General features: G+C 46.3%; 1 protein-coding gene across 2 annotated transcripts; it reads left to right on the top strand.

The window, feature by feature from the left end:
• Window positions 1–3,509: 3,509 nt before the first annotated feature.
• Window positions 3,510–26,921, top strand: LOC135551098 (mothers against decapentaplegic homolog 9-like). Of its 2 annotated transcripts, none has more exons than XM_064982512.1 (7): window positions 3,510–3,872; window positions 5,067–5,282; window positions 8,997–9,236; window positions 12,169–12,276; window positions 12,734–12,955; window positions 19,630–19,886; window positions 24,712–26,921. In XM_064982512.1, the coding sequence occupies exons 1-7, from the start codon at window positions 3,677–3,679 to the stop codon at window positions 24,853–24,855; spliced, it is 1,383 nt and encodes a 460-aa protein (XP_064838584.1). In that variant the 5' UTR covers window positions 3,510–3,676; the 3' UTR covers window positions 24,856–26,921. The 2 variants fall into 2 exon arrangements, with proteins under 2 accessions (XP_064838584.1, XP_064838583.1); XM_064982511.1 differs by having other exon boundaries at window positions 12,166–12,276.
• The last annotated feature ends 119 nt before the right edge of the window (window positions 26,922–27,040 follow it).

Below are 27,040 nucleotides of genomic sequence, written 5' to 3'. Positions count from 1 at the left end.
ATTGGGCGTGCAAAATTATTCAGCCCCTTTACTTTCAGTGCAGCAAACTCTCTCCAGAAGTTCAGTGAGGATCTCTGAATGATCCAATGTTGACCTAAATGACTAATGATAAATACAATCCACCTGTGTGTAATCAAGTCTCCGTATAAATGCACCTGCACTTTGATAGTCTCAGAGGTCCGTTAAAATCGCAGAGAGCATCATGAAGAACAAGGAACACACCAGGCAGGTCCGAGATACTGTTGTGAAGAAGTTTAAAGCCGGATTTGGATACAAAAAGATTTCCTAAGCTTTAAACATCCCAAGGAGCACTGTGCAAGCGATAATATTGAAATGGAAGGAGTATCAGACCACTGCAAATCTACCAAGACCTGGCCGTCCCTCTAAACTTTCAGTTCATACAAGGAGAAGACTGATCAGAGATGCAGCCAAGAGGCCCATGATCACTCTGGATGAACTACATAGGTCTACAGCTGAGGTGGGAGACTCTGTCCATAGGACAACAATCTGTCGTATATTGCACACATCTGGCCTTTATGGAAGAGTGGCAAGAAGAAAGCCATTTCTTAAAGATATACATAAAAAGTGTTGTTTAAAGTTTGCCACAAGCCACCTGGGAGACACACCAAACATGTGGAAGAAGGTGCTCTGGTCAGATGAAACCAAAATTGAACATTTTGTTAACAATGCAAAACGTTATGTTTGGCGTAAAAGCAACACAGCTCATCACCCTGAACACACCATACCCACTGTCAAACATGGTGGTGGCAGCATCATGGTTTGGGCCTGCTTTTCTTCAGCAGGGACAGGGAAGATGGTTAAAATTGATGGGAAGATGGATGGAGCCAAATACAGGACCATTCTGGAAGAAAACCTGATGAAGTCTGCAAAAGACCTGAGACTGGGACGGAGATTTGTCTTCCAACAAGACAATGATCCAAAACATAAAGCAAAATCTACAATGGAATGGTTCAAAAATAAACATATCCAGGTGTTAGAATGGCCAAGTCAAAGTCCAGACCTGAATCCAATCGAGAATCTGTGGAAAGAACTGAAAACTGCTGTTCACAAATGCTCTCCATCCAACCTCACTGAGCTCGAGCTGTTTTGCAAGGAGGAATGGGAAAAAAATTCAGTCTCTCGATGTGCAAAACTGATAGAGACATACCCCAAGCGACTTACAGCTGTAATCGCAGCAAAAGGTGGCGCTACAAAGGATTAATTTAAGGGGGCTGAATAATTTTGCACGCCCAATTTTTCAGTTTTTGATTTGTTAAAAAAAGTTTGAAATATCCAATAAATGTCGTTCCACTTCATGATTGTGTCCCACTTGTTGTTGATTTTTCACAAAAAAATACAGTTTTATATCTTTATGTTTGAAGCCTGAAATGTGGCAAAAGGTCGCAAAGTTCAAGGGGGCCGAATACTTTCGCAAGGCATTGTATGTGTTGGCTACATTAGACTGCTTGACAATAGAATAAAGAGCCCTCAGTTGTTGCATGTAGGAGAAAAGGAGAGGGAGAGATATGAGCTAGAGGGGGAGGGAGAAGAAGACAATATCGGAGTCCTCCTCCCATCAAGAAGTGCAGTAACTGAATGGCACATTAGGTTTTGTAGCAAAACCTTGCTGGACGTGAACCAGCCTGACGAAAACAGACAGAGAGAGAGGGGGAGAGAGGGAAGGAGGGAGAGAGAGAGGAGGGGGGAGGGAGGGGGAGGAGGGGGAGAGGGGGAGGGGGAGAGAGCGGAGAGAGGAGAGGGGGAGAGAGAGAGGAGAGGGGGAGAGAGAGGAGGGGGAGGGGGAGAGAGAGGAGAGGGGGAGAGAGGGGGGGAGAGAGAGAGGAGAGGGGGAGGGGGAGAGAGAGAGGAGAGGAGAGGGGGGGGGGGGGAGAGAGAGAGGAGAAGGGGGAGAGAGAGAGGAGAAGGGGGAGAGAGAGGGGGGGGGAGAAAGAGGGAGTCCTGGGAAAGAAAGAGGAATATAGGTTGGGTTACTGTAAACCAACTGCTGATATAAAATTGACTGTAATAATCCCTACAGTCCCCATTGACTTGATGACTGATTTGATATATAATCCCTACAGTCCCCATAGATTTGATGACTGATTTGATATATAATCCCTACAGTCCCCAAAGACTTGATGACTGATTTGATATATAATCCCTACAGTCCCCAAAGACTTGATGACTGATTTGATATATAATCCCTACAGTCCCCATAGACTTGATTCAGTGTCCCAGCCCTAATTATCTCCTAACAAAATCAATCTTGTGTGTGTGTTAAATTAGCACCTAACTCTGTCCCTCTCTTCTCTGGCCAGATGTCTGAAACCCGACCGGGACTCCTGACTGTGTGAGGAATAACATTCATTACAGGAGGATACCATTCTGACCAGACCAGGAGACAAACACAGAGAAGAAGAAGAAGAGAGAGAGAGAAGAAGAAGAAACTGAGAGAGAGAGAAGAAGAAGAAACAGAAAGAGAGAGAGAAGAAGAAACTGAGAGAGAGAGAGGGAGAGGGAGAGGGAGAGGGAGAGAGAGGGAGAGAGAGAGAGAGAAACTGAAAGAGAGAGAGAGAGAGAAACTGAAAGAGAGAGAGAGAGAGAGAGAGGAAGAAAGAGAGAGAGAGAGGAAGAAACAAAGAGAGAGAGAGACGAAGAAACTGAAAGAGAGAGAGAGAGGAAGAAACTGAAAGAGAGAGAGAGAAGAAGAAACTGAAAGAGAGAGAGAGAAGAAGAAACTGAAAGAGAGAGAGAGAAGAAGAAACTGAAAGAGAGAGAGAGAGAAGAAGAATAAGATATTTGTGATGGTGGCAGCGTTCCAATATTCCCACCTCCGTTCCAGACGTTCCTCCCTCCTCCTGGTCTCTTTGGGAAGCACAAACGGAACCAAATAACCCGAAATTCCCTCACTCCTCTACCTGCGTGGAAGTTAATCCATCCCATTCCCTCTATCCCATTCTTCCCCCCCTCACCTCCATCCATCCCATTCCCTCTACCCCCCCCTCACCTCCATCCATCCCATTCCCTCTACCCCCCTCTCACCTCCATCCATCCCATTCCCTCTATCCCCTCTCCCCCTCACCTCCATCCATCCCATTCCCTCTATCCCCCCTCTCACCTCCATCCATCCCATTCCCTCTATCCCCCTCTCACCCCCATCCATCCCATTCCCTCTATCCCCCCTCACCTCCATCCATCCCATTCCCTCTATCCCCCCTCACCTCCATCCATCCCATTCCCTCTATCCCCTCTCCCCCCTCACCTCCATCCATCCCATTCCCTCTATCCCCCCTCTCACCTCCATCCATCCCATTCCCTCTATCCCCCCCCTCTCACCCCCATCCATCCCATTCCCTCTATCCCCCCTCACCTCCATCCATCCCATTCCCTCTACCCCCTCTCACCTCCATCCATCCCATTCCCTCTATCCCCCTCTCACCCCCATCCATCCCATTCCCTCTATCCCCTCTCCCCCTCACCTCTATCCATCCCATTCCCTCTATCCCCCCTCTCACCTCCATCCATCCCATTCCCTCTATCCCCCCCTCTCACCCCCATCCATCCCATTCCCTCTATCCCCCCCTCACCTCCATCCATCCCATTCCCTCTATCCCCTTCTCCCTCCCCCTCTCACCCCCGTCCATCCCATTCAATCCATTATACACCTCAATCCATTATGCACTCGTCCACCTCCATTACGTCACTCTTCTCCTTCACCAGTCCAGCGGTGAAGAGGCTGCTGGGATGGAAACAGGGCGATGAAGAGGAGAAGTGGGCGGAGAAGGCTGTGGACTCCCTGGTGAAGAAAGTAAAGAAGAAGAAAGGAGCGATGGAGGAGCTGGAGAGAGCTCTCAGTTGCCCCGGAAAACCCAGTGAGTGACTGTGTGTGTGTGTGGTGTGGTGTGGTTTGTGGTGTGTATGTGTGTTGTTGTGTGTGTTATTCTCTGTCCTTTTGTAGATCTGGATTTAAATATATATATTTATATATTTTTTTCTTTACCTTTATTTAACCAGGCAAGTCAGTTAATTTAAGAACAAATTCTTATTTTCAATGACAGCCTAGGAACAGCGGGTTAACTGCCTGTTCAGGGGCAGAACGACAGATTTTGTACCTTGTCAGCTCGGGGATTTGAACTTGCAACCTTTCGGTTACTAGTCCAATGCTCTAACCACTAGGCTACCCTGAACCCCCTCTACCTCCTTCATCTCCTCTAATATCATCGTGAGGTGAAGTGTTTCTGTCCATCCAACCTCTCTCACTTCCTCCTCTATGTGTCTCTGACCCCCCCTCTCTACCTCCTCCATCTCGTCTATGTGTCTCTGACCCCCCCTCTCTACCTCCTCCATCTCCTCTATGTGTCTCTGACCCCCCTCTCTACCCCCTCCATCTCGTCTATGTGTCTCTGACCCCCCCTCTCTACCTCCTCCATCTCCTCTATGTGTCTCTGACCCCCCCTCTCTACCTCCTCCATCTCCTCTATGTGTCTCTGACCCCCCTCTCTACCTCTTCTTCCTCCTCTATGTGTCACTGCCCCCCCCTCTACCTCCTCCATCTCCTCTATGTGTCTCTGAACCCCCTCTCTACCTCCTCCATCTCCTCTGTGTCGCTGACCCCCCTCTCTACCTCCTCCATCTCCTCTATGTGTCTCTGAACCCCTCTCTACCTCTTCTTCCTCCTCTGTGTCTCTGCCCCCCTCTCTACCTCCTCCATCTCCTCTATGTGTCTCTGACCCTCTCTCTACCTCCTCCATCTCCTCTATGTGTCTCTGAACCCCCTCTACCTCCTTCATCTCCTCTGTGTCTCTGACCCCCCTCTCTACCTCCCCCATCTCCTCTGTGTCTCTGACCCTCTCTCTACCTCCTCCATCTCCTCTATGTGTCTCTGACCCCCTCTCTACCTCTTCTTCCTCCTCTGTGTCTCTGACCCCCTGCTCTACCTCCTCCATCTCCTCTATGTGTCTCTGACCCCCTCTCTACCTCCTCCATCTCCTCTATGTGTCTCTGAACCCCCTCTACCTCCATCTCCTCTATGTGTCTCTGACCCCCCTCTCTACCTCTTCCACCAGGTAAGTGTGTGACGATCCCTCGGTCTCTGGACGGTCGTCTCCAGGTGTCCCATCGTAAAGGTCTCCCCCACGTCATCTACTGCAGAGTGTGGAGGTGGCCCGACCTACAGTCTCATCATGAACTCAAGGCCTTGGAGTGCTGCCAATTCGCCTTCGGATCCAAACAGAAAGACATCTGTATCAACCCCTACCACTATAGACGGGTAGAGACACCAGGTATGTAACTATAGTAACCCCTACAGACACCAGGTATGTAACTATACTAACCCCTACAGACACCAGGTACGTAACTATAGTAACCCCTACCACTATAGACGGGTAGAGACACCAGGTATGTAACTATAGTAACCCCTACCACTATAGACGGGTAGAGACACCAGGTATGTAACTATACTAACCCCTACAGACACCAGGTATGTAACTATACTAACCCCTACAGACACCAGGTACGTAACTATAGTAACCCCTACAGACACCAGGTATGTAACTATAGTAACCCCTACAGACACCAGATATGTAACTATAGTAACCCCTACCACTATAGACGGGTAGAGACACCAGGTATGTAACTATACTAACCACTACAGACACCAGGTATGTAACTATAGTAACCTCTACAGACACCAGGTACGTAACTATAGTAACCCCTACAGACACCAGGTATGTAACTATAGTAACCCCTACAGACAGGTACAGACACCAGGTATGTAACTATAGTAACCCCTACAGACACCAGGTATGTAACTATATTAACCCCTACAGACAGGTACAGAGACACCAGGTATGTAACTATAGTAACCACTACAGACACCAAGTATGTAACTATAGTAACCCCTACAGACAGGTACAGAGACCAGGTATGTAACTATATTAACCCCTACAGACACCAGGTATGTAACTATATTAACCCCTACAGACACCAGGTATGTAACTATAGTAACCCCTACAGACAGCAGGTATGTAACTATATTAACCCCTACAGACACCAGGTATGTAACTATATTAACCCCTACAGACACCAGGTATGTAACTATATTAACCCCTACAGACACCAGGTATGTAACTATAGTAACCCCTACAGACAGGTACAGACACCAGGTATGTAACTATAGTAACCCCTACAGACACCAGGTATGTAACTATAGTAACCCCTACAGACACCAGGTATGTAACTATATTAACCCCTACAGACAGGTACAGACACCAGGTATGTAACTATAGTAACCCCTACAGACACCAGGTATGTAACTATATTAACCCCTACAGACACCAGGTATGTAACTATAGTAACCCCTACAGACAGGTACAGACACCAGGTATGTAACTATAGTAACCCCTACAGACATCAGGTATGTAACTATAGTAACCCCTACAGACACCAGGTATGTAACTATATTAACCCCTACAGACAGGTACAGACACCAGGTATGTAACTATAGTAACCCCTACAGACACCAGGTATGTAACTATAGTAACCCCAACAGACAGGTACAGACACCAGGTATGGTGTATAGAACCCTACAGGCACCAGGTATGTAACCATAGTAACCACTACAGACACCAGGTATGTAACCATAGTAACCACTACAGACACCAGGTATGTAACTATAGTAACCCCTACATACAGGTACAGACACCAGGTATTTAACTATAGTAACCACTACAGACACCAGGTATGTAACTATAGTAACCACTACAGACACCAGGTATGTAACTATAGCAACCACTACAGACACCAGGTATGCAACTATATTAACCCCTACAGATAGGTACAGACACCAGTTATGTAACTATAGTAACCACTACAGACACCAGGTATGTAACCATAGTAACCACTACAGACCCCAGTTATGTAACTATAGTAACCCCTAGAGACAGGTACAGACAGCAGGTATGTAACTACAGTAATCACTACAGACACCAGGTATGTAACCATAGTAACCCTACAGACACCAGGTATACTGCTTTGGACCAGGGCCCCTATAGAACCCTATTCACTATAGTGAACTACTTTGGACCAGGGCCCCTATAGAACCCGATTCACTATAGTGAACTACTTAGGATCAGGGCCACTATAGAACCCTATTCACTGTAGTGAACTACTTTGGATCAGGGCCACTATAGAAGCCTATTCACTATAGTGAACTACTTTGGATCAGGGCCACTATAGAAGCCTATTCACTATAGTGAACTACTTTGGATCAGGGCCACTATAGAAGCCTATTCACTATAGTTAACTACTTTGAAGTAGGGTCATGTTTTTGTGTTGTTCCAGTGTTTTAATTATCTTTGAAAAAGGTCAGAAGTATGTTGGATGACATCTGATCTCAGCACAGTGTTCTGTCCATAGACAGACTGGATTTACAGTCATTTGATATGAGAAGAATATGTGAATATTGATCAAGCTCTCTCTCTCTCTCTCTCTGTCTCTCTGTATCTCTCTCTCTGTCTCTCTGTATCTCTCTCTCTGTCTCTCTGTCTCTCTCTCTCTCTCTCTCTCTCTCTGTCTCTCTGTATCTCTCTCTCTGTCTCTCTCTGTCTCTCTGACTCTCTCTCTGTCTCTCTCTCTCTCTCTCTCTCTCTCTCTCTCTGTCTCTCTGTCTCTCTGTATCTCTCTCTCTGTCTCTCTCTCTCTCTCTGTCTCTCTCTCTCGGTCTCTCTGTATCTCTCTCTCTCTGTATCTCTCTCTCTCTCTGCCTCTCTCTCTCTCTGCCTCTGTCTCTCTCTCTGCCTCTCTCTGCCTCTCTCTCTGTCTCTCTCTCTTTCTCTCTCTCTCTCTCTCTCTCTTCTCTCTCTCTCTCTGTCTCTCTCTGTCTCTCTCTCTCTGTCTCTTTCTGTCTGTCTCTCTCTCTGTCTGTCTCTCTCTCTCTCTCTTTCTCTCTCTCTCTCTCTCTCTCTCTAGTCTTCATTATTGTTTTATTTTTCAATAATGTGTCTGTCTGATGTTACGTCTGGTCTATACTATGTATCTCACCTTAGAGCTCTGTACATTTACATTTACATTTAAGTCATTTAGCAGACGCTCTTATCCAGAGCGTATTTGTTCTATTTTAAGCTAATATCTGTAAAAATCAGACAAAGACATCTAATCTCTCTGTCGCTCGATCTCTCGCTTTTACTTCCCGCCTTCTCTCTCTGTCTCTTGTAATCTTTCCCTCTGCTCCTCCCTCTCCTCCTCCATCTCCCTCTGCTCCTCCTCCTCCTCCATCTCCCTCTGCTCCTCCCTCTCCTGCTCCTCCTCTCCCTCCTCCCCCTCCTCTCCATCATCTCCCTCCTCCCCTCCTCTCCCTCCTCCTCCTCTCCCTCCTCCTCCTCTCCCTCCTCCTCCTCTCCATCATCTCCCTCCTCCTCCTCCTCTCCCTCCTCCTCCTCTCCCTCCTCCTCCTCTCCCTCCTCCTCGCCCTCCTCCTCCTCTCCCTCCTCCTCCTCTCCATCATCTCCCTCCTCCCCTCCTCCCTCCCCTCCCTCCTCCCTCCTCTCCCTCCTCCCTCTCCCCTCCTCCTCCTCTCCCTCCTCCTCTCCCTCCTCCTCCTCTCCCTCCTCCTCCTCTCCCTCCTCCCCTCCCTCCTCCTCCCCCTCCTCCTCTCCCTCCTCCTCCTCTCCCCCTCCTCTCCCTCCTCCTCCTCCTCTCCCTCCTCCTCCTCTCCCTCCCTCCTCCTCCTCCTCCTCTCCCTCCTCCCTCTCCCCCCTCCTCCTCCTCTCCCCCTCCTCTCCCTCCTCCTCCTCTCTCCCTCCTCCTCTCCCTCCTCCTCCTCTCCCTCCTCCTCCTCTCCCTCCTCCCTCCCCCCCTCCTCCCTCCCCCCCTCCTCCTCCTCTCCCTCCTCCTCCTCTCCCTCCCTCCTCCCCCCTCCTCCTCCTCTCCCCCTCCTCCTCCTCTCCCTCCTCCTCCTCTCCCTCCTCCTCTCCCTCCTCCTCCACTCCTTCTCTCAGTGCTTCCCCCAGTGTTGGTCCCTCGCCACAGTGAGTTTAACCCCCAACACAGTCTACTGGCTAAGTTCCGGAACGCCTCTCTCCACCACGAGCCACTGCTGCCACAGAACGCCACCTACCCGGACTCCTTCCTTCCTGTCCTATGCCCCTCCTCCTCCCTCAACCAGCCCCCAACCCCCCGCAGCTACCATAACTCCCCCAGGAGAACAGCAGAGCCAGCCAGCCCGTACCACATCACAGGTACTATCACTATTACATACATACATACATACTACTGCTAGCTTAAACTCCTACTACTACTAGCTATAACTCCTCCTACTACTACTACTACTAGCTATAACTCCTCCTACTACTGCTGCTAGTTTAAACTCCTCCTCCTACTACTACTACTGCTAGCTTAAACTCCTACTACTACTAGCTATAACTCCTCCTACTACTACTACTACTAGCTATAACTCCTCCTACTACTGCTGCTAGTTTAAACTCCTCCTCCTACTACTACTACTAGCTATACCTCCTCCTACTACTGCTGCTAGCTATACCTCCTCCTACTACTACTACTAGCTATACCTCCTCCTACTACTGCTGCTAGCTATACCTCCTCCTACTACTGCTGCTAGCTATACCTCCTCCTACTACTGCTGCTAGCTATACCTCCTCCTACTACTGCTGCTAGTTTAAACTCCTCCTCCTACTACTGCTGCTAGCTATACCTCCTCCTACTACTACTACTACTATGTATACCTCCTCCTACTACTACTACTACTAGCTATAACTCCTCCTACTACTGCTGCTAGCTTAAACTCCTCCTCCTCCTACTACTACTAGCTATAACTCCTCCTACTACTGCTGCTAGTTTAAACTCCTCCTCCTACTACTGCTGCTAGCTATACCTCCTCCTACTACTACTACTACTATGTATACCTCCTCCTACTACTACTACTACTAGCTATAACTCCTCCTACTACTGCTGCTAGTTTAAACTCCTCCTACTAGTACTACTACTAGCTATAACTCATCCTACTACTGCTGCTAGCTTAAACTCCTCCTACTACTACTAGCTATAACTCATCCTACTACTGCTGCTAGTTTAAACTCCTCCTACTACTACTACTACTAGCTATAACTCCTCCTACTACTACTACTACTAGCTATAACTCATCCTACTACTGCTGCTAGCTATAAATCCTCCTCCTACTACTACTAGCTATACCTCCTACTACTACTACTACTAGCTATAACTCCTCCTACTACTGCTGCTAGCTTAAACTCCTCCTACTACTACTACTACTATGTATACCTCCTCCAACTACTACTGCTAGTTTAAACTCCTCCTCCTACTACTACTACTAGCTATACCTCCTCCTACTACTGCTGCTAGCTATACCTCCTCCTACTACTACTACTACTACTAGCTATACCTCCTCCTACTACTGCTGCTAGCTTAAACTCCTCCTACTACTACTAGCTATAACTCATCCTACTACTGCTGCTAGCTTAAACTCCTCCTCCTACTACTACTACTAGCTATAACTCCTCCTACTACTGCTGCTAGCTTAAACTCCTCCTCCTACTACTACTAGCTATAAATCCTCCTCCTACTGCTGCTAGCTATAACTCCTCCTACTACTGCTAGCTTAAACTCCTCCTCCTACTACTACTAGCTATAAATCCTCCTCCTACTGCTGCTAGCTATAACTCCTCCTCCTACTGCTGCTAGCTGTAACTCCTCCTCCTACTACTACTACTAGCTATAACTCCTCCTACTGCTGCTAGCTATAACTCCTTCTACTAGCTATAACTCCTCCAACCACTACTACTAGCTATAACTCCTCCTCCTACTGCTGCTAGCTATAACTCCTCCTCCTACTACTACTACTAGCTATAACTCCTCCTACTGCTGCTAGCTATAACTCCTCCTACTACTACTAGCTATAACTCCTCCAACCACTACTACTAGCTATAACTCCTCCTCCTACTGCTGCTAGCTATAACTCCTCCTCCTACTGCTGCTAGTTATAACTCCTCCTACTACTACTAGCTATAACTCCTCCTACTACCACTAGCTATAACTCCTCCTACTACTACTAGCTATAACTCCTCCTACTACCACTAGCTATAACTCCTCCTACTACTACTAGCTATAACTCCTCCTACTACTACTAGCTATAACTCCTCCTACTACTACTAGCTATAACTCCTCCTACTACTAGCTATAACTCCTCCTACTACTAGCGATAACTCCTCCTACTACTAGCTATAACTCCTCCTACTACTACTAGCTATAACTCCTCCTACTACTACTAGCTATAACTCCTCCTACTACTAGCTATAACTCCTCCTACTACTAGCTATAACTCCTCCTACTACTGTACCACCTCAATAAGGATCAAAAAGCTGTCATTGTCTTTTCATTGCAATAATAATTTTTTCTATGACTTTAATCCATTTGCATCTTTTGGATGTGCTGTAATTCCTCTCTTCCCCCTTCGCCCTCCCTCATCCCCTCCTCTCCCCTCTCCTCCCCATTCAACCTCCCTCAACCCCCCCTTTCCCCCTTCACCCTCCTCTCCCCTCTCTTCTCCCTTCGCCCTCCATCATCCCCTCCTCTCCCCTCTCTTCTCCCTTCGCCCTCCATCGTCCCCTCCTCTCCCCTCTCTTCTCCTTCGCCCCTCCATCATCCCCTCCTCTCCCCTCTCTTCTCCCTTCGCCCTCCATCATCCCCTCCTCCTCTTTCTCCCTTCGCCCTCCATCATCCCCTCCTCTCCCCTCTTTTCTCCCTTCACCCTCCCTCTCCCCTCTCTTCTCCCTTCGCCCTCCATCATCCCCTCCTCCTCTCTCTTCTCCCTTCGCCCTACATCATCCCCTCCTCTCCCCTCTCTTCTCCCTTCGCCCTCCATCATCCCCTCCTCTCCCCTCTTTTCTCCCTTCACCCTCCTCTCCCCTCTCTTATCCCTTCGCCCTCCATCATCCCCTCCTCTCCTCTCTCTTCTCCCTTCGCCCTCCATCATCCCCTCCTCTCCCCTCTCTTCTCCCTTCGCCCTCCATCATCCCCTCCTCTCCTCTCTCTTCTCCCTTCGCCCTCCATCATCCCCTCCTCTCCCCTCTCTTCTCCCTTCGCCCTCCATCATCCCCTCCTCTCCCCTCTTTTCCCTTGTCCTCCCCCCAGCAGAGACCCCCCCTACCCTCTATAACATGATGGAGACAGCCCCAACAGAGGACGTCAAACCTGGAGACCCCTCTAACACACACAAGCTCATGTTCTCAGCTCCACACAGAGGTAACACACACACACACACACACACACACACACACACACACACACACACACACACACACACACACACACACACACATTCACACACACACACACACACACACACACACACACACACACACACACACACACACACACACACACACACACACACACACACACACACACACAGAGTGTAACACACACCCACACAGAGTGTAACACACACACACACACACACACACACACACACACACACACACACACACACACACACACACACACACACACACACACACACACACACACACACACACACACAGACACACACAGAGTGTAACACACACACAGAGTGTAACACACACACAGAGTGTAACATACACACACACAGAGTGTAACACACACACACACACACACACACACACACACACACACACACACACACACACACACTCTAACGCCCTCCGTCCTCTCTGTGTAGACCTGCGTCCTGTGTGTTATGAGGAGCCAGAGTACTGGTGTTCAGTGGCGTACTACGAGCTGAATAACCGTGTCAGGGAGACGTTCCACGCCTCGTCCCGTAGCGTCCTGGTCGACGGCTTCACCGACCCCTCCAACAACAACAACCGCTTCTGTCTCGGCCTGCTGTCTAACGTCAACCGCAACTCAACCATCGAACACACACGCAGGCACATAGGAAAAGGTGAGAACACACACACACACACTTTTGAATAAAGTGTTCATTAATTAACTAAATGTGAAATATGTGTTGGTTTCCTCCGTGTATACAACTAGCCATCAGTCACGTAAACAATTGCCGTTGTCATCTTCAGAAAGGAAGCACTTCTGCTGTGCTTCCCACACTGGGCCCTGGTCAATAGTAGTGTACTGTATAGGGGGCCATTTCCCTGGTCAATAGTAGTGTACTGTATAGGGGGCCATTTCCCTGGTCAATAGTAGTGTACTGTATAGGGGGCCATTTCCCTGGTCAATAGTAGTGTACTGTATAGGGGGCCATTTCCCTGGTCAATAGTAGTGTACTGTATAGGGGGCCATTTCCCTGGTCAATAGTAGTGTACTGTATAGGGGGCCATTTCCCTGGTCAATAGTAGTGTACTGTATAGGGGGCCATTTCCCTGGTCAATAGTAGTGTACTGTATAGGGGGCCATTTCCCTGGTCAATAGTAGTGTACTGTATAGGGGGCCATTTCCCTGGTCAATAGTAGTGTACTATGTAGGGAATAGGGGGCCATTTCCCTGGTCAATAGTAGTGTACTGTATAGGGGGCCATTTCCCTGGTCAATCGTAGTGTACTGTATAGGGGGCCATTTCCCTGGTCAATAGTAGTGTACTGTATAGGGGGCCATTTCCCTGGTCAATAGTAGTGTACTGTATAGAGGGCCATTTCCCTGGTCAATAGTAGTGTACTGTATAGAGGGCCATTTCCCTGGTCAATAGTAGTGTACTGTATAGGGGTCCATTTCCCTGGTCAATAGTAGTGTACTGTATAGGGGGCCATTTCCCTGGTCAATAGTAGTGTACTGTATAGGGGGCCATTTCCCTGGTCAATAGTAGTGTACTGTATAGGGGGCCATTTCCCTGGTAAATAGTAGTGTACTGTATAGGGGGCCATTTCCCTGGTCAATAGTAGTGTACTGTATAGGGGGCCATTTCCCTGGTCAATAGTAGTGTACTGTATAGGGGGCCATTTCCCTGGTCAATAGTAGTGTACTATATAGGGAATAGGGGGCCATTTCCCTGGTCAATAGTAGTGTACTGTATAGGGGGCCATTTCCCTGGGCAATTGTAGTGTACTGTATAGGGGGCCATTTCCCTGGTCAATCGTAGTGTACTGTATAGGGGGCCATTTCCCTGGTCAATCGTAGTGTACTGTATAGGGGGCCATTTCCCTGGTCAATAGTAGTGCACTGTATAGACAACAGGGGTCCATTTCCCTGGTCAATAGTAGTGTACTGTATAGACAACAGGGGGCCATTTCCCTGGTCAATAGTAGTGTACTGTATTGGGATAGGGGGCAATTTCCCTGGTCAATAGTAGTGTACTATATAGGGAATAGGGGGCCATTTCCCTGGTCAATAGTAGTGTACTGTATAGACAACAGGGGGCCATTTCCCTGGTCAATAGTAGTGTACTATATAGAGAATAGGGGGCCATTTCCCTGGTCAATAGTAGTGTACTATAGAGACAATAGGGGGCCATTTCCCTGGTCAATAGTAGTGTACTATGTAGGGAATAGGGGGCCATTTCCCTGGTCAATAGTAGTGTACTGTATAGGGAATAGGGGGCCATTTCCCTGGTCAACAGTAGTGTACTATATAGGGAATAGGGGGCCATTTCCCTGGTCAATAGTAGTGTACTGTATAGACAACAGGGGGCCATTTCCCTGGTCAATAGTAGTGTACTATATAGAGAATAGGGGGCCATTTCCCTGGTCAATAGTCGTGTACTATAGAGACAATAGGGGGCCATTTCCATGGTCAATAGTAGTGTACTGTATAGGGGGCCATTTCCCTGGTCAATAGTAGTGTACTGTATAGGGGGCCATTTCCCTGGTCAATCGTAGTGTACTGTATAGGGGGCCATTTCCCTGGTCAATCGTAGTGTACTGTATAGGGGGCCATTTCCCTGGTCAATCGTAGTGTACTGTATAGGGGCCATTTCCCTGGTCAATCGTAGTGTACTGTATAGGGGGCCATTTCCCTGGTCAATCGTAGTGTACTGTATAGGGGGCCATTTCCCTGGTCAATCGTAGTGTACTGTATAGGGGGCCATTTCCCTGGTCAATCGTAGTGTACTGTATAGGGGGCCATTTCCCTGGTCAATCGTAGTGTACTGTATAGGGGGCCATTTCCCTGGTCAATAGTAGTGTACTGTATAGGGGCCATTTCCCTGGTCAATAGTAGTGTACTGTATAGGGGCCATTTCCCTGGTCAATAGTAGTGTACTGTATAGGGGGCCATTTCCCTGGTCAATAGTAGTGTACTGTATAGGGGGCCATTTCCCTGGTCAATAGTAGTGTACTGTATAGGGGGCCATTTCCCTGGTCAATAGTAGTGTACTGTATATGGGGCCATTTCCCTGGTCAATAGTAGTGTACTATATAGGGAATAGGGGGCCATTTCCCTGGTCAATCGTAGTGTACTGTATAGGGGGCCATTTCCCTGGGCAATTGTAGTGTACTTTATAGGGGGCCATTTCCCTGGTCAATCGTAGTGTACTGTATAGGGGGCCATTTCCCTGGTCAATCGTAGTGTACTGTATAGGGGGCCATTTCCCTGGTCAATAGTAGTGTACTGTATAGACAACAGGGGGCCATTTCCCTGGTCAATAGTAGTGTACTGTATAGACAACAGGGGGCCATTTCCCTGGTCAATAGTAGTGTACTGTATTGGGATAGCGGGCCATTTCCCTGGTCAATAGTAGTGCACTGTATAGAGAATAGGGGTCCATTTCCCTGGTCAATAGTAGTGTACTGTATAGACAACAGGGGGCCATTTCCCTGGTCAATAGTAGTGTACTGTATTGGGATAGGGGGCAATTTCCCTGGTCAATAGTAGTGTACTATATAGGGAATAGGGGGCCATTTCCCTGGTCAATAGTAGTGTACTGTATAGACAACAGGGGGCCATTTCCCTGGTCAATAGTAGTGTACTATATAGAGAATAGGGGGCCATTTCCCTGGTCAATAGTAGTGTACTATAGAGACAATAGGGGGCCATTTCCCTGGTCAATAGTAGTGTACTATGTAGGGAATAGGGGGCCATTTCCCTGGTCAATAGTAGTGTACTGTATAGGGAATAGGGGGCCATTTCCCTGGTCAACAGTAGTGTACTATATAGGGAATAGGGGGCCATTTCCCTGGTCAATAGTAGTGTACTGTATAGACAACAGGGGGCCATTTCCCTGGTCAATAGTAGTGTACTATATAGAGAATAGGGGGCCATTTCCCTGGTCAATAGTAGTGTACTATAGAGACAATAGGGGGCCATTTCCCTGGTCAATAGTTGTGTACTATGTAGGGAATAGGGGGCCATTTCCCTGGTCAATAGTAGTGTACTGTATAGACAACAGGGTGCCATTTCACTGGTCAATAGTAGTGTACTATATAGGGAATAGGGGGCCATTTCCCTGGTCAATAGTAGTGTACTGTGTAGGGAATAGGGGGCCATTTCCCTGGTCAGTAGTAGTGTACTGTATAGACAACAGGGGGCCATTTCCCTGGTCAGTAGTAGTGTACTATATAGGGAATAGGGGGCCATTTCCCTGGTCAATAGTAGTGTACTATGTAGGGAATAGGGGGCCATTTCCCTGGTCAATAGTAGTGTACTGTGTAGGGAATAGGGGGCCATTTCCCTGGTCAGTAGTAGTGTACTATATAGGGAATAGGGGGCCATTTCCCTGGTCAATAGTAGTGTACTATGTAGGGAATAGGGGGCCATTTCCCTGGTCAATAGTAGTGTACTGTGTAGGGAATAGGGGGCCATTTCCCTGGTCAGTAGTAGTGTACTATATAGGGAATAGGGGGCCATTTCCCTGGTCAGTAGTAGTGCAGGTCAATAGTGTGCAAGGCTGTCATCAAGGCAAAGGGTGGCTACTTTGAAGAATTTCCACACTTGTTTGGTTACTACATGGTTCCAAATGTGTTATTTCATTGTTTTGTTGTCTTCACTGTTATTCTAGAATGTGAAAATACAGAACCTCTGATTGGTACTGTATGTAATGTAGTAACCTGGGGTGGCAGGTAGCCTAGTGGTTAGTGTGCAATGTATTGTATGTAATGTATCGTCATAAACTGTTTTATTTCAAAGCCTAAAAGGCATGTACTTTTTGATAATAAAAGGGTTCCAGGTAGAACCGTTTATACAGGGTTCCAGATAGAACTCTCTGCACCAAAAAGGGTTCCCCTATGGGGACAAACCGAAGAACCCTGTATGGTTCTACTGACCGACCCTATATGGTTCTACTGATCGACCCTGTATGGTTCTACTGACCAACCCTGTATGGTTCTACTGATCGACCCTGTATGGTTCTACTGACCGACCCTGTATGGTTCTACTGATCGACCCTGTATGGTTCTACTGATCGACCCCTTATGGTTCTACTGACCGACCCCTTATGGTTCTACTGATCGACCCCTTATGGTTCTACTGACCGACCCTGTATGGTTCTACTGATCGACCCCTTATGGTTCTACTGACCGACCCCTTATGGTTCTACTGATCGACCCCGTATGGTTCTACCTAGAACCTTTTCTTTCTAAGAGTGTACCTGTGTTGTTTTTTCTCATGGTGTTGCCATGGATTCCTGTTAAAATGTGTGTTTTGGGCCACTGTTGCCCCCCCTCCCCTCGCTCTTCTCACACAAACACACAAACACACACGAACATACAGTTGAAGTCGGACGTTTACATACACCTTAGCCAAATACATGTAAACTCAGTTTTTCACAATTCCTGACATTTAGTCCGAGTAAAAATCCCCTGTTTTTGGTCAGTAAGGATCACCACTTTATTTTAAGAATGTGAAATGTCAGAATAATAGTTGAGAGAATGATTTATTTCAGCTTTTATTTCTTTCATCACATTCCCAGTGGGTCAGAAGTTTACATACACTCAAGTAGTATTTGGTAGCATTGCCTTTAAATTGTTTAACTTGGGTCAAATGTTTCGGTTAGCCTTCCACAAGCTTCCCACAATAAGTTGGGTGAATTTTGGCCCATTCCTCCTGACAGAGCTGGTGTAACTGAGTCAGGTTTGTAGGCCTCCTTGCTCGCACACGCTTTTTCAGTTCTGCCCACAAATTTTCTATAGGATTGAGGTCAGGGCTTTGTGATGCCACTCCAATACCTTGACTTTGTTGTCCTTAAGCCATTTGGCCACAACTTTGGAAGTATGCTTGAGTCATTGTCCACTTGGAAGACGCATTTGCAACCAAGCTTTAACTTCCTGACTGATGTCTTGAGATGTTGCTTCAATATATCTAAATAATTATCCTTCCTAATGAAGCCATCTATTTTGTGAAGTACACCAGTCCCTCCTGCAGCAAAGCACCCCCACAGCATGATGCTGCCACCCCCGTGCTTCACGGTTGGGATGATGTTCTTTGGCTTGCAAGCCTCCCCCTTTTTCCTACAAACATAACGATGGTCATTATGGCCAAACAGTTCTATTTTTGTTTAATCAGACCGGAGGACATTTCTCCAAAAAGATCTTTGTCCCCATGTGCAGTTGCAAACTGTAGTCTGGCTTTTTTATGGCGGTTTTGGAGCAATGGCTTCTTCCTTGCTGAGTGACCTTTCAGGTTATGTCGATATAGAACTCATTTTACTGTGGATATAGATACTTATGTACCTGTTTCCTCCAGCATATTCACAAGGTCCTTTGCTGTTGTTCTGGGATTGATTTGCACTTTTTGAACCAAAGTACGTTCATCTCTTGGAGACAGAACACGTCTCCTTCCTGAGCGGTATGACGGCTGCGTGGTCCCATGGTGTTTATACTTGCGTACTATTGTTTGTACAGATGAACGTGGTACCTTCAGGTGTTTGGAAATTGCTCCCAAGGATCATCCAGACTTGTGGAGGTCTACAACTTTTTTTCTGAGGTCTTGACTGATTTCTTTTGATTTTCCCATGACGTCAAGCAAAGAGGCAGTGAGTTTGAAGGTAGGCCTTGAAATACATCCACAGGTACACCTCCAATTGACTCAAATGATTAGCCTATCAGAAGCTTCTAAAGCCATGACATCATTTTTTGCCATGCACAAAGTAGATGTCCTAACCAACTTGCCAATACTACAGTTTGTTAACAAGATATTTGTGGAGTGGTTGGAAAATTAGTTTTAATGACTCCAGCCTAAGTGTATGTAAACTTCCGACTTCAGCTGTACACACTCTCTCTCCATCCCCCTTCCTCTTCATTTCTCTCACCCTAAGCCTCTCTCTCTCTCTCTCTCTCTCTCTCTCTCTCTCTCTCTCTCTCTCTCTCTCTCTCTCTCTCTCTCTCTCTCTCTCTCTCTCTCTCTCTCTCTCTCTCTCTCTCTCTCTCTCTCTCTCTCTCTCTCTCCCTCCCTCCCTCCCTCCCTCCCTCCCTCCCTCCCTCCCTCCCTCCCTCCCTCCCTCCCAGGTGTTCATCTCTAATATGTAGGGGTTGTGTATTCCGTGTGTCTGAGCGATACTAGTATCTTCGTCCAGAGTCCTAACTCTCCTCTCTCTCTCCCTCACACTCTCCCCCTCCCTCCAGGTGTCCATCTCCACTACGTGGGTGGTGAGGTGTGTGCTGAGTGTTTGAGTGACAGCAATATCTTCGTCCAGACTCCTAACTCTCCTCTCTCTCTCTCTCGCCCCCTCCCCCTCCAGGTGTCCATCTCTACTACGTGGGTGGTGAGGTGTACGCCGAGTGTCTGAGTGACAGTAGTATCTTCGTCCAGAGTCGTAACTGTAACTATCAGCACGGTTTCCATGCCACCACCGTGTGTAAGATCCCCAGCGGCTGTAGTCTGAAGATCTTCAACAACCAGCTGTTCGCCGAGCTCCTCTCTCAGTCCGTCAACCACGGCTTCGAGGTGGTCTACGAACTCACCAAGATGTGTACTATACGCATGAGCTTTGTCAAGGTAACTATCGGGGTCAGGGGTTAAAGGTCAGGGGGTAACAGGTTAGAGGGTGGGATTGAGGGTTCGAGGTGGTCTACGAACTCATCAAGATGTGCACCATCCCAATGAGCTTTGTCTAGGTAACTATCGGGGTCAGGGGTTAAAGGTCAGGGGGTGATGGGTCAGGGGGTAACAGGTTAGAGGGTGGGATTGAGGGTTTGAGGTGGTCTACGAACTCATCAAGATGTGCACCATCCCAATGAGCTTTGTCGAGGTAACTATCGGGGTCAGGGGTTAAAGGTCAGGGGGTGATGGGTCAGGGGGTAACAGGTTAGAGGGTGGGATTGAGGGTTCGAGGTGGTCTACGAACTCATCAAGATGTGCACCATCCCAATGAGCTTTGTCGAGGTAACTATCGGGGTCAGGGGTTAAAGGTCAGGGGGTGATGGGTCAATATCTGTCACGTGACCTCGACATGGGCAGTGAATACATTTACATTTTTACATTTAAGTCATTTAGCAGACGCTCTTATCCAGAGCGACTTACAAATTGGTGAATTCACCTTCTGACATCCAGTGGAACAGCCACTTTACAATAGTGCATCTAAATCATTAAGGGGGGGGGTGAGAAGGATTACTTATCCTATCCTAGGTATTCCTTGAAGAGGTGGGGTTTCAGGTGTCTCCGGAAGGTGGTGATTGACTCCGCTGTCCTGGCGTCGTGAGGGAGTTTGTTCCACCATTGGGGGGCCAGAGCAGCGAACAGTTTTGACTGGGCTGAGCGGGAACTGTACTTCCTCAATGGTAGGGAGGCGAGCAGGCCAGAGGTGGATGAACGCAGTGCCCTTGCTTGGGTGTAGGGCCTGATCAGAGCCTGGAGGTACTGCGGTGCCGTTCCCCTCACAGCTCCGTAGGCAAGCATCAGAGCCAAAGATCGGCTCTGAAACGATTCATCACATTTGAACAGATGTTTTGTTTTGCTGAATGAAGTTCCGCTGTTTCCACGGTAACTCAACGCTGTGTTTTTCTGATCTTTGGCTCTGGAGCGATGACACAGGGTTCCGGAACACACAACACACGTATTGGTCACGGACGTATCTAGTGACAGATGCACAAACCCAGATAACAGTATAACGAACCAGGGACCCTCTGCACACATCAACAACAGCCACCCACAAAGCATTGTTACCCATCACTCCACAAAAGCCACGGCCCTTGCAGAGCAAGGGGAACCACTACTTCAAGGTCACCGAGTGACGTCACCGATTGAAACACTATTAACGGGCACCACCGCTAACTAGCTAGCCATTTCACATCCGTTACACTAGAGGTCGACCGATTAGTCGGCATGGCTGAATAATTAGGGGCGATTTCAATTTTCAAGTTCACTAAAAGAAGAAACATTTTGCTTTCGAATTGATAGTTTACGGATTTGACCATATTAATGACCATATGCTCGTATTTCTGTGTTTATTATATTTAAGTCTTTGATTTGATAGAGCAGTCTGACTGAGTGGTGGTAGGCAGCAGCAGGCTCGTAAGCATTCATTCAAACAGCACTTTCCTGTGTTTGCCAGCAGCTCTTAGCATGCTTGAAGCACAGCGCTGTTTATGACTTCAAGCCTCCAGAGATTAGGCTGGCAATGCTACAGTGCCTATAATAACATCCAATAGTTAGAGGTATTTAAAATACAAATTGTATAGAGAGAAATAGTTGACACATCATAATTCCTATAATAACTATAACCTAAAACTGCTTAACTGGGAATATTGAACAACCAGCTTTCACATGTTCTCATGTTCCGAGCGAGGAACTTAAACGTTAGCTTTTTTACATGGCACATATTGCACTTTTACTTTCTTCTCCAACACTTTGTTTTTGCATTATTTAAACCAAATTGAACATGTTTCATTATTTATTTGAGACTAAATATATGTTATTTTTGTATTATATTAAGTTAAAATAAAAGTATTCATTGTTCATTCAGTCTTGTTGTAATTGTCATTATTGCAAAAATATATGTAGAAAATCGACCGATTTAATCAGTATCGGCTTTTTTTGGTCCTCCAATATTCAGTATAGGTATCGGCGTTGAAAACCAGAGTCGGTCGACCTCTAGCACACACACATACACACAAGGTTAAATTCACTAGTCACCAAACAGAACACAAGGTTAAATTCACTAGTCACCAAACAGAACACAAGGTTAAATTCACTAGTCACCAAACAGAACACAAGGTTAAATTCACTAGTCACCAAACAGAACACAAAGTTAAATTCACTAGTCACCAAACAGAACACAAGGTTAAATTCACTAGTCACCAAACAGAACACAAAGTTAAATTCACTAGTCACCAAACAGAACACAAGGTTAAATTCACTAGTCACCAAACAGAACACAAAGTTAAATTCACTAGTCACCAAACAGAACACAAAGTTAAATTCACTAGTCACCAAACAGAACACAAGGTTAAATTCACTAGTCACCAAACAGAACACAAGGTTAAATTCACTAGTCACCAAACAGAACACAAAGTTAAATTCACTAGTCACCAAACAGAACACAAGGTTAAATTCACTAGTCACCAAACAGAACACAAAGTTAAATTCACTAGTCACCAAACAGAACACAAAGTTAAATTCACTAGTCACCAAACAGAACACAAGGTTAAATTCACTAGTCACCAAACAGAACACAAAGTTAAATTCACTAGTCACCAAACAGAACACAAGGTTAAATTCACTAGTCACCAAACAGAACACAAAGTTAAATTCACTAGTCACCAAACAGAACACAAGGTTAAATTCACTAGTCACCAAACAGAACACAAAGTTAAATTCACTAGTCACCAAACAGAACACAAAGTTAAATTCACTAGTCACCAAACAGAACACAAGGTTAAATTCACTAGTCACCAAACAGAACACAAAGTTAAATTCACTAGTCACCAAACAGAACACAAGGTTAAATTCACTAGTCACCAAACAGAACACAAAGTTAAATTCACTAGTCACCAAACAGAACACAAAGTTAAATTCACTAGTCACCAAACAGAACACAAGGTTAAATTCACTAGTCACCAAACAGAACACAAAGTTAAATTCACTAGTCACCAAACAGAACACAAAGTTAAATTCACTAGTCACCAAACAGAACACAAAGTTAAATTCACTAGTCACCAAACAGAACACAAAGTTAAATTCACTAGTCACCAAACAGAACACAAGGTTAAATTCACTAGTCACCAAACAGAACACAAAGTTAAATTCACTAGTCACCAAACAGAACACAAAGTTAAATTCACTAGTCACCAAACAGAACACAAAGTTAAATTCACTAGTCACCAAACAGAACACAAGGTTAAATTCACTAGTCACCAAACAGAACACAAGGTTAAATTCACTAGTCACCAAACAGAACACAAAGTTAAATTCACTAGTCACCAAACAGAACACAAAGTTAAATTCACTAGTCACCAAACAGAACACAAAGTTAAATTCACTAGTCACCAAACAGAACACAAAGTTAAATTCACTAGTCACCAAACAGAACACAAGGTTAAATTCACTAGTCACCAAACAGAACACAAAGTTAAATTCACTAGTCACCAAACAGAACACAAAGTTAAATTCACTAGTCACCAAACAGAACACAAGGTTAAATTCACTAGTCACCAAACAGAACACAAGGTTAAATTCACTAGTCACCAAACAGAACACAAGGTTAAATTCACTAGTCACCAAACAGAACACAAGGTTAAATTCACTAGTCACCAAACAGAACACAAAGTTAAATTCACTAGTCACCAAACAGAACACAAAGTTAAATTCACTAGTCACCAAACAGAACACAAAGTTAAATTCACTAGTCACCAAACAGAACACAAAGTTAAATTCACTAGTCACCAAACAGAACACAAGGTTAAATTCACTAGTCACCAAACAGAACACAAGGTTAAATTCACTAGTCACCAAACAGAACACAAAGTTAAATTCACTAGTCACCAAACAGAACACAAAGTTAAATTCACTAGTCACCAAACAGAACACAAAGTTAAATTCACTAGTCACCAAACAGAACACAAAGTTAAATTCACTAGTCACCAAACAGAACACAAGGTTAAATTCACTAGTCACCAAACAGAACACAAAGTTAAATTCACTAGTCACCAAACAGAACACAAAGTTAAATTCACTAGTCACCAAACAGAACACAAGGTTAAATTCACTAGTCACCAAACAGAACACAAGGTTAAATTCACTAGTCACCAAACAGAACACAAGGTTAAATTCACTAGTCACCAAACAGAACACAAGGTTAAATTCACTAGTCACCAAACAGAACACAAAGTTAAATTCACTAGTCACCAAACAGAACACAAAGTTAAATTCACTAGTCACCAAACAGAACACAAAGTTAAATTCACTAGTCACCAAACAGAACACAAAGTTAAATTCACTAGTCACCAAACAGAACACAAAGTTAAATTCACTAGTCACCAAACAGAACACAAAGTTAAATTCACTAGTCACCAAACAGAACACAAAGTTAAATTCACTAGTCACCAAACAGAACACAAGGTTAAATTCACTAGTCACCAAACAGAACACAAGGTTAAATTCACTAGTCACCAAACAGAACACAAGGTTAAATTCACTAGGCAGACCGAAGAAAATGGACTGAAACAGAAGAAAACTAACTGAAACATGGAGGGGTGAACTGAACTTATCCTACAAGAAACACCCACTTTCCTTTTATGTTGCCAAACCCTTTTGCACTGCTTTGCTACAGTGTGCACTAATGAATGTGACCCAATTGATAATTGTATTTACTTCCGCTGTGCAGGGCTGGGGTGCAGAGTACCACCGCCAGGACGTCACCAGCACCCCCTGCTGGATAGAGGTGCACCTGCACGGCCCTCTGCAATGGCTGGACAAGGTCCTCACACAGATGGGCTCTCCTCACAGCCCCATCTCCTCTGTGTCCTAACACACACACAACCCCATCTCCTCTGTGTCCTAACACACACACAACCCCATCTCCTCTGTGTCCTAACACACACACAACCCCATCTCCTCTGTGTCCTAACACACACACACAACCCCATCACCTCTGTGTCCTAACACACACACACACACACAACCCCATCTCCTCTGTGTCCTAACACACACAGCCCCATCTCCTCTGTGTCCTAACACACACACACAACCCCATCTCCTCTGTGTCCTAACACACACACACAACCCCATCTCCTCTGTGTCCTAACACACACACACAACCCCATCTCCTCTGTGTCCTAACACACACACACAACCCCATCTCCTCTGTGTCCTAACACAGACACACAACCCCATCTCCTCTGTGTCCAAACACACACAGCCCCATCTCCTCTGTGTCCTAACACACACAACCCCATCTCCTCTGTGTCCTAACACACACACACACAACCCCATCTCCTCTGTGTCCTAACACACACATACAACCCCATCTCCTCTGTGTCCTAACACACACACACACAACCCCATCTCCTCAGTGTCCTAACACACACACACACATCTCCATGTGTCTCTGTGCGTATCTCCATTGATGCTATTGGAAATAACCTTACTGGAAACAACCATTGGTTCTGAATTAAACAACATTATGTTTCAGTTCATGGCAGGTAGGTTGCACTACCGTAGCTTTCTGTCAGTGCTGCAGATAGGAACAACGCTTCACACACACACATTGTATGGTTGTAGCTACTCGTGTCGTAACCATGGTTTTAATGGTCCTTCAGACAGCCTTTCTTTTACTGTGAGCTACAAGGCAGCATTCAACCACACGTAGCCGCTTAAATAAACCTTTAACTGCACTCACAGACAAGGAATGTGTCCCAAATGGTACCCTGTCACCTTTACAGGGCACTACTGTTGACCAGAGCCCTATGGGAGCCCTGTGGAGCCCTGTGGAGCCCTATGGGAGCCCTGTGGAGCCCTATGGGAGCCCTGTGGAGCCCAATGGGAGCCCTGTAGAGCCCTATGGGAGTCCTGTAGAGCCCTATGGGAGTCCTGTAGAGCCCTATGGGAGTCCTGTAGAGCCATGTAGAGCCCTATGGGAGTCCTGTAGAGCCCCATGGGAGTCCTGTAGAGCCCTATGGGAGTCCTGTAGAGCCATGTAGAGCCCTATGGGAGTCCTGTAGAGCCCTATAGGACTCCCGTAGAGCCATGTAGAGCCCTCTGGAGCCATGTGTAGCTCTATCTGAGTCCTGTAGAGTCCTGTAGAGCCCTATGGGAGTCCTGTAGAGCCCTGTGGGAGTCCTGTAGAGCCCTATGTGTCCTATAGAGCCCTATGGGAGTCCTGTTGAGCCCTGTAGAGTCCTATTGGAGCCCTATGGGAGTCCTGTAGAGCCCTGTAGAGTCCTATGGGAGTCCTGTAGAGCCCTGTAGAGCTCTATAGGAGCCCTATGGGAGTCCTGTAGAGCCATGTGGAGCCCTATGGGAGTCCTGTGGAGCCCTATGGGAGTCCTGTAGAGTCCTGTAGAGCTCTATAGGAGCCCTATGGGAGTCCTTTAGAGCCCTGTAGAGCCATGTGGGGCCCTATGGGAGTCCTGTAGAGCCCTATGGGCGTCCTGTAGAGCCCTATTGGAGTCCAGTAGCCCTATTGGAGCCCTATGGGAGTCCTGTAGAGTCCTGTAGAGCCCTATGGTAGCCCTATGGGAGTCCTGTAGAGCCCTATGTGTCAACCAAACAAATTAATTAATTAATTAAAAATCCTATAATGTGATTTTCTGGATTTTTTTTCTCATTTTGTCTGTCATAGTTAAAGTGTACCTATGATGAAAATTACAGGCCTCTTTCATCTCTTTAAGTGGGAGAACTTGCACAACTGGTGGCTGATTAAATACTTTTTTGCCCCACTGTACATTTACAGCAAGTACTAATCCAGATTTAAACATCCATGTCTACTACGATGTTTTATAGGGAAACATGCTTACCAATGTCTAATGGTTTCTTTACTTCATGTTTACTAATGGCTTTTGTTTTGCTTATTTCATTAAAGTTTTTTCCTCAGCACTTAAAGTAGTATTGAGTATTTATTTTATGTATATTTATCATACACTGATGAACTATTCTCATAAGCACTTATACTAGTGTTCTCTGTGAATAAGGCCAGGAGTCAAGTCGACATTTAA

The sequence above is a fragment of the Oncorhynchus masou genome, chromosome 12 (assembly GCF_036934945.1).
Source record: "Oncorhynchus masou masou isolate Uvic2021 chromosome 12, UVic_Omas_1.1, whole genome shotgun sequence".
Taxonomy (NCBI): domain Eukaryota; kingdom Metazoa; phylum Chordata; class Actinopteri; order Salmoniformes; family Salmonidae; genus Oncorhynchus; species Oncorhynchus masou.
Note: the sequence above shows the minus strand (reverse complement) of the source record. Positions and strands in the feature narration are given on the sequence as shown.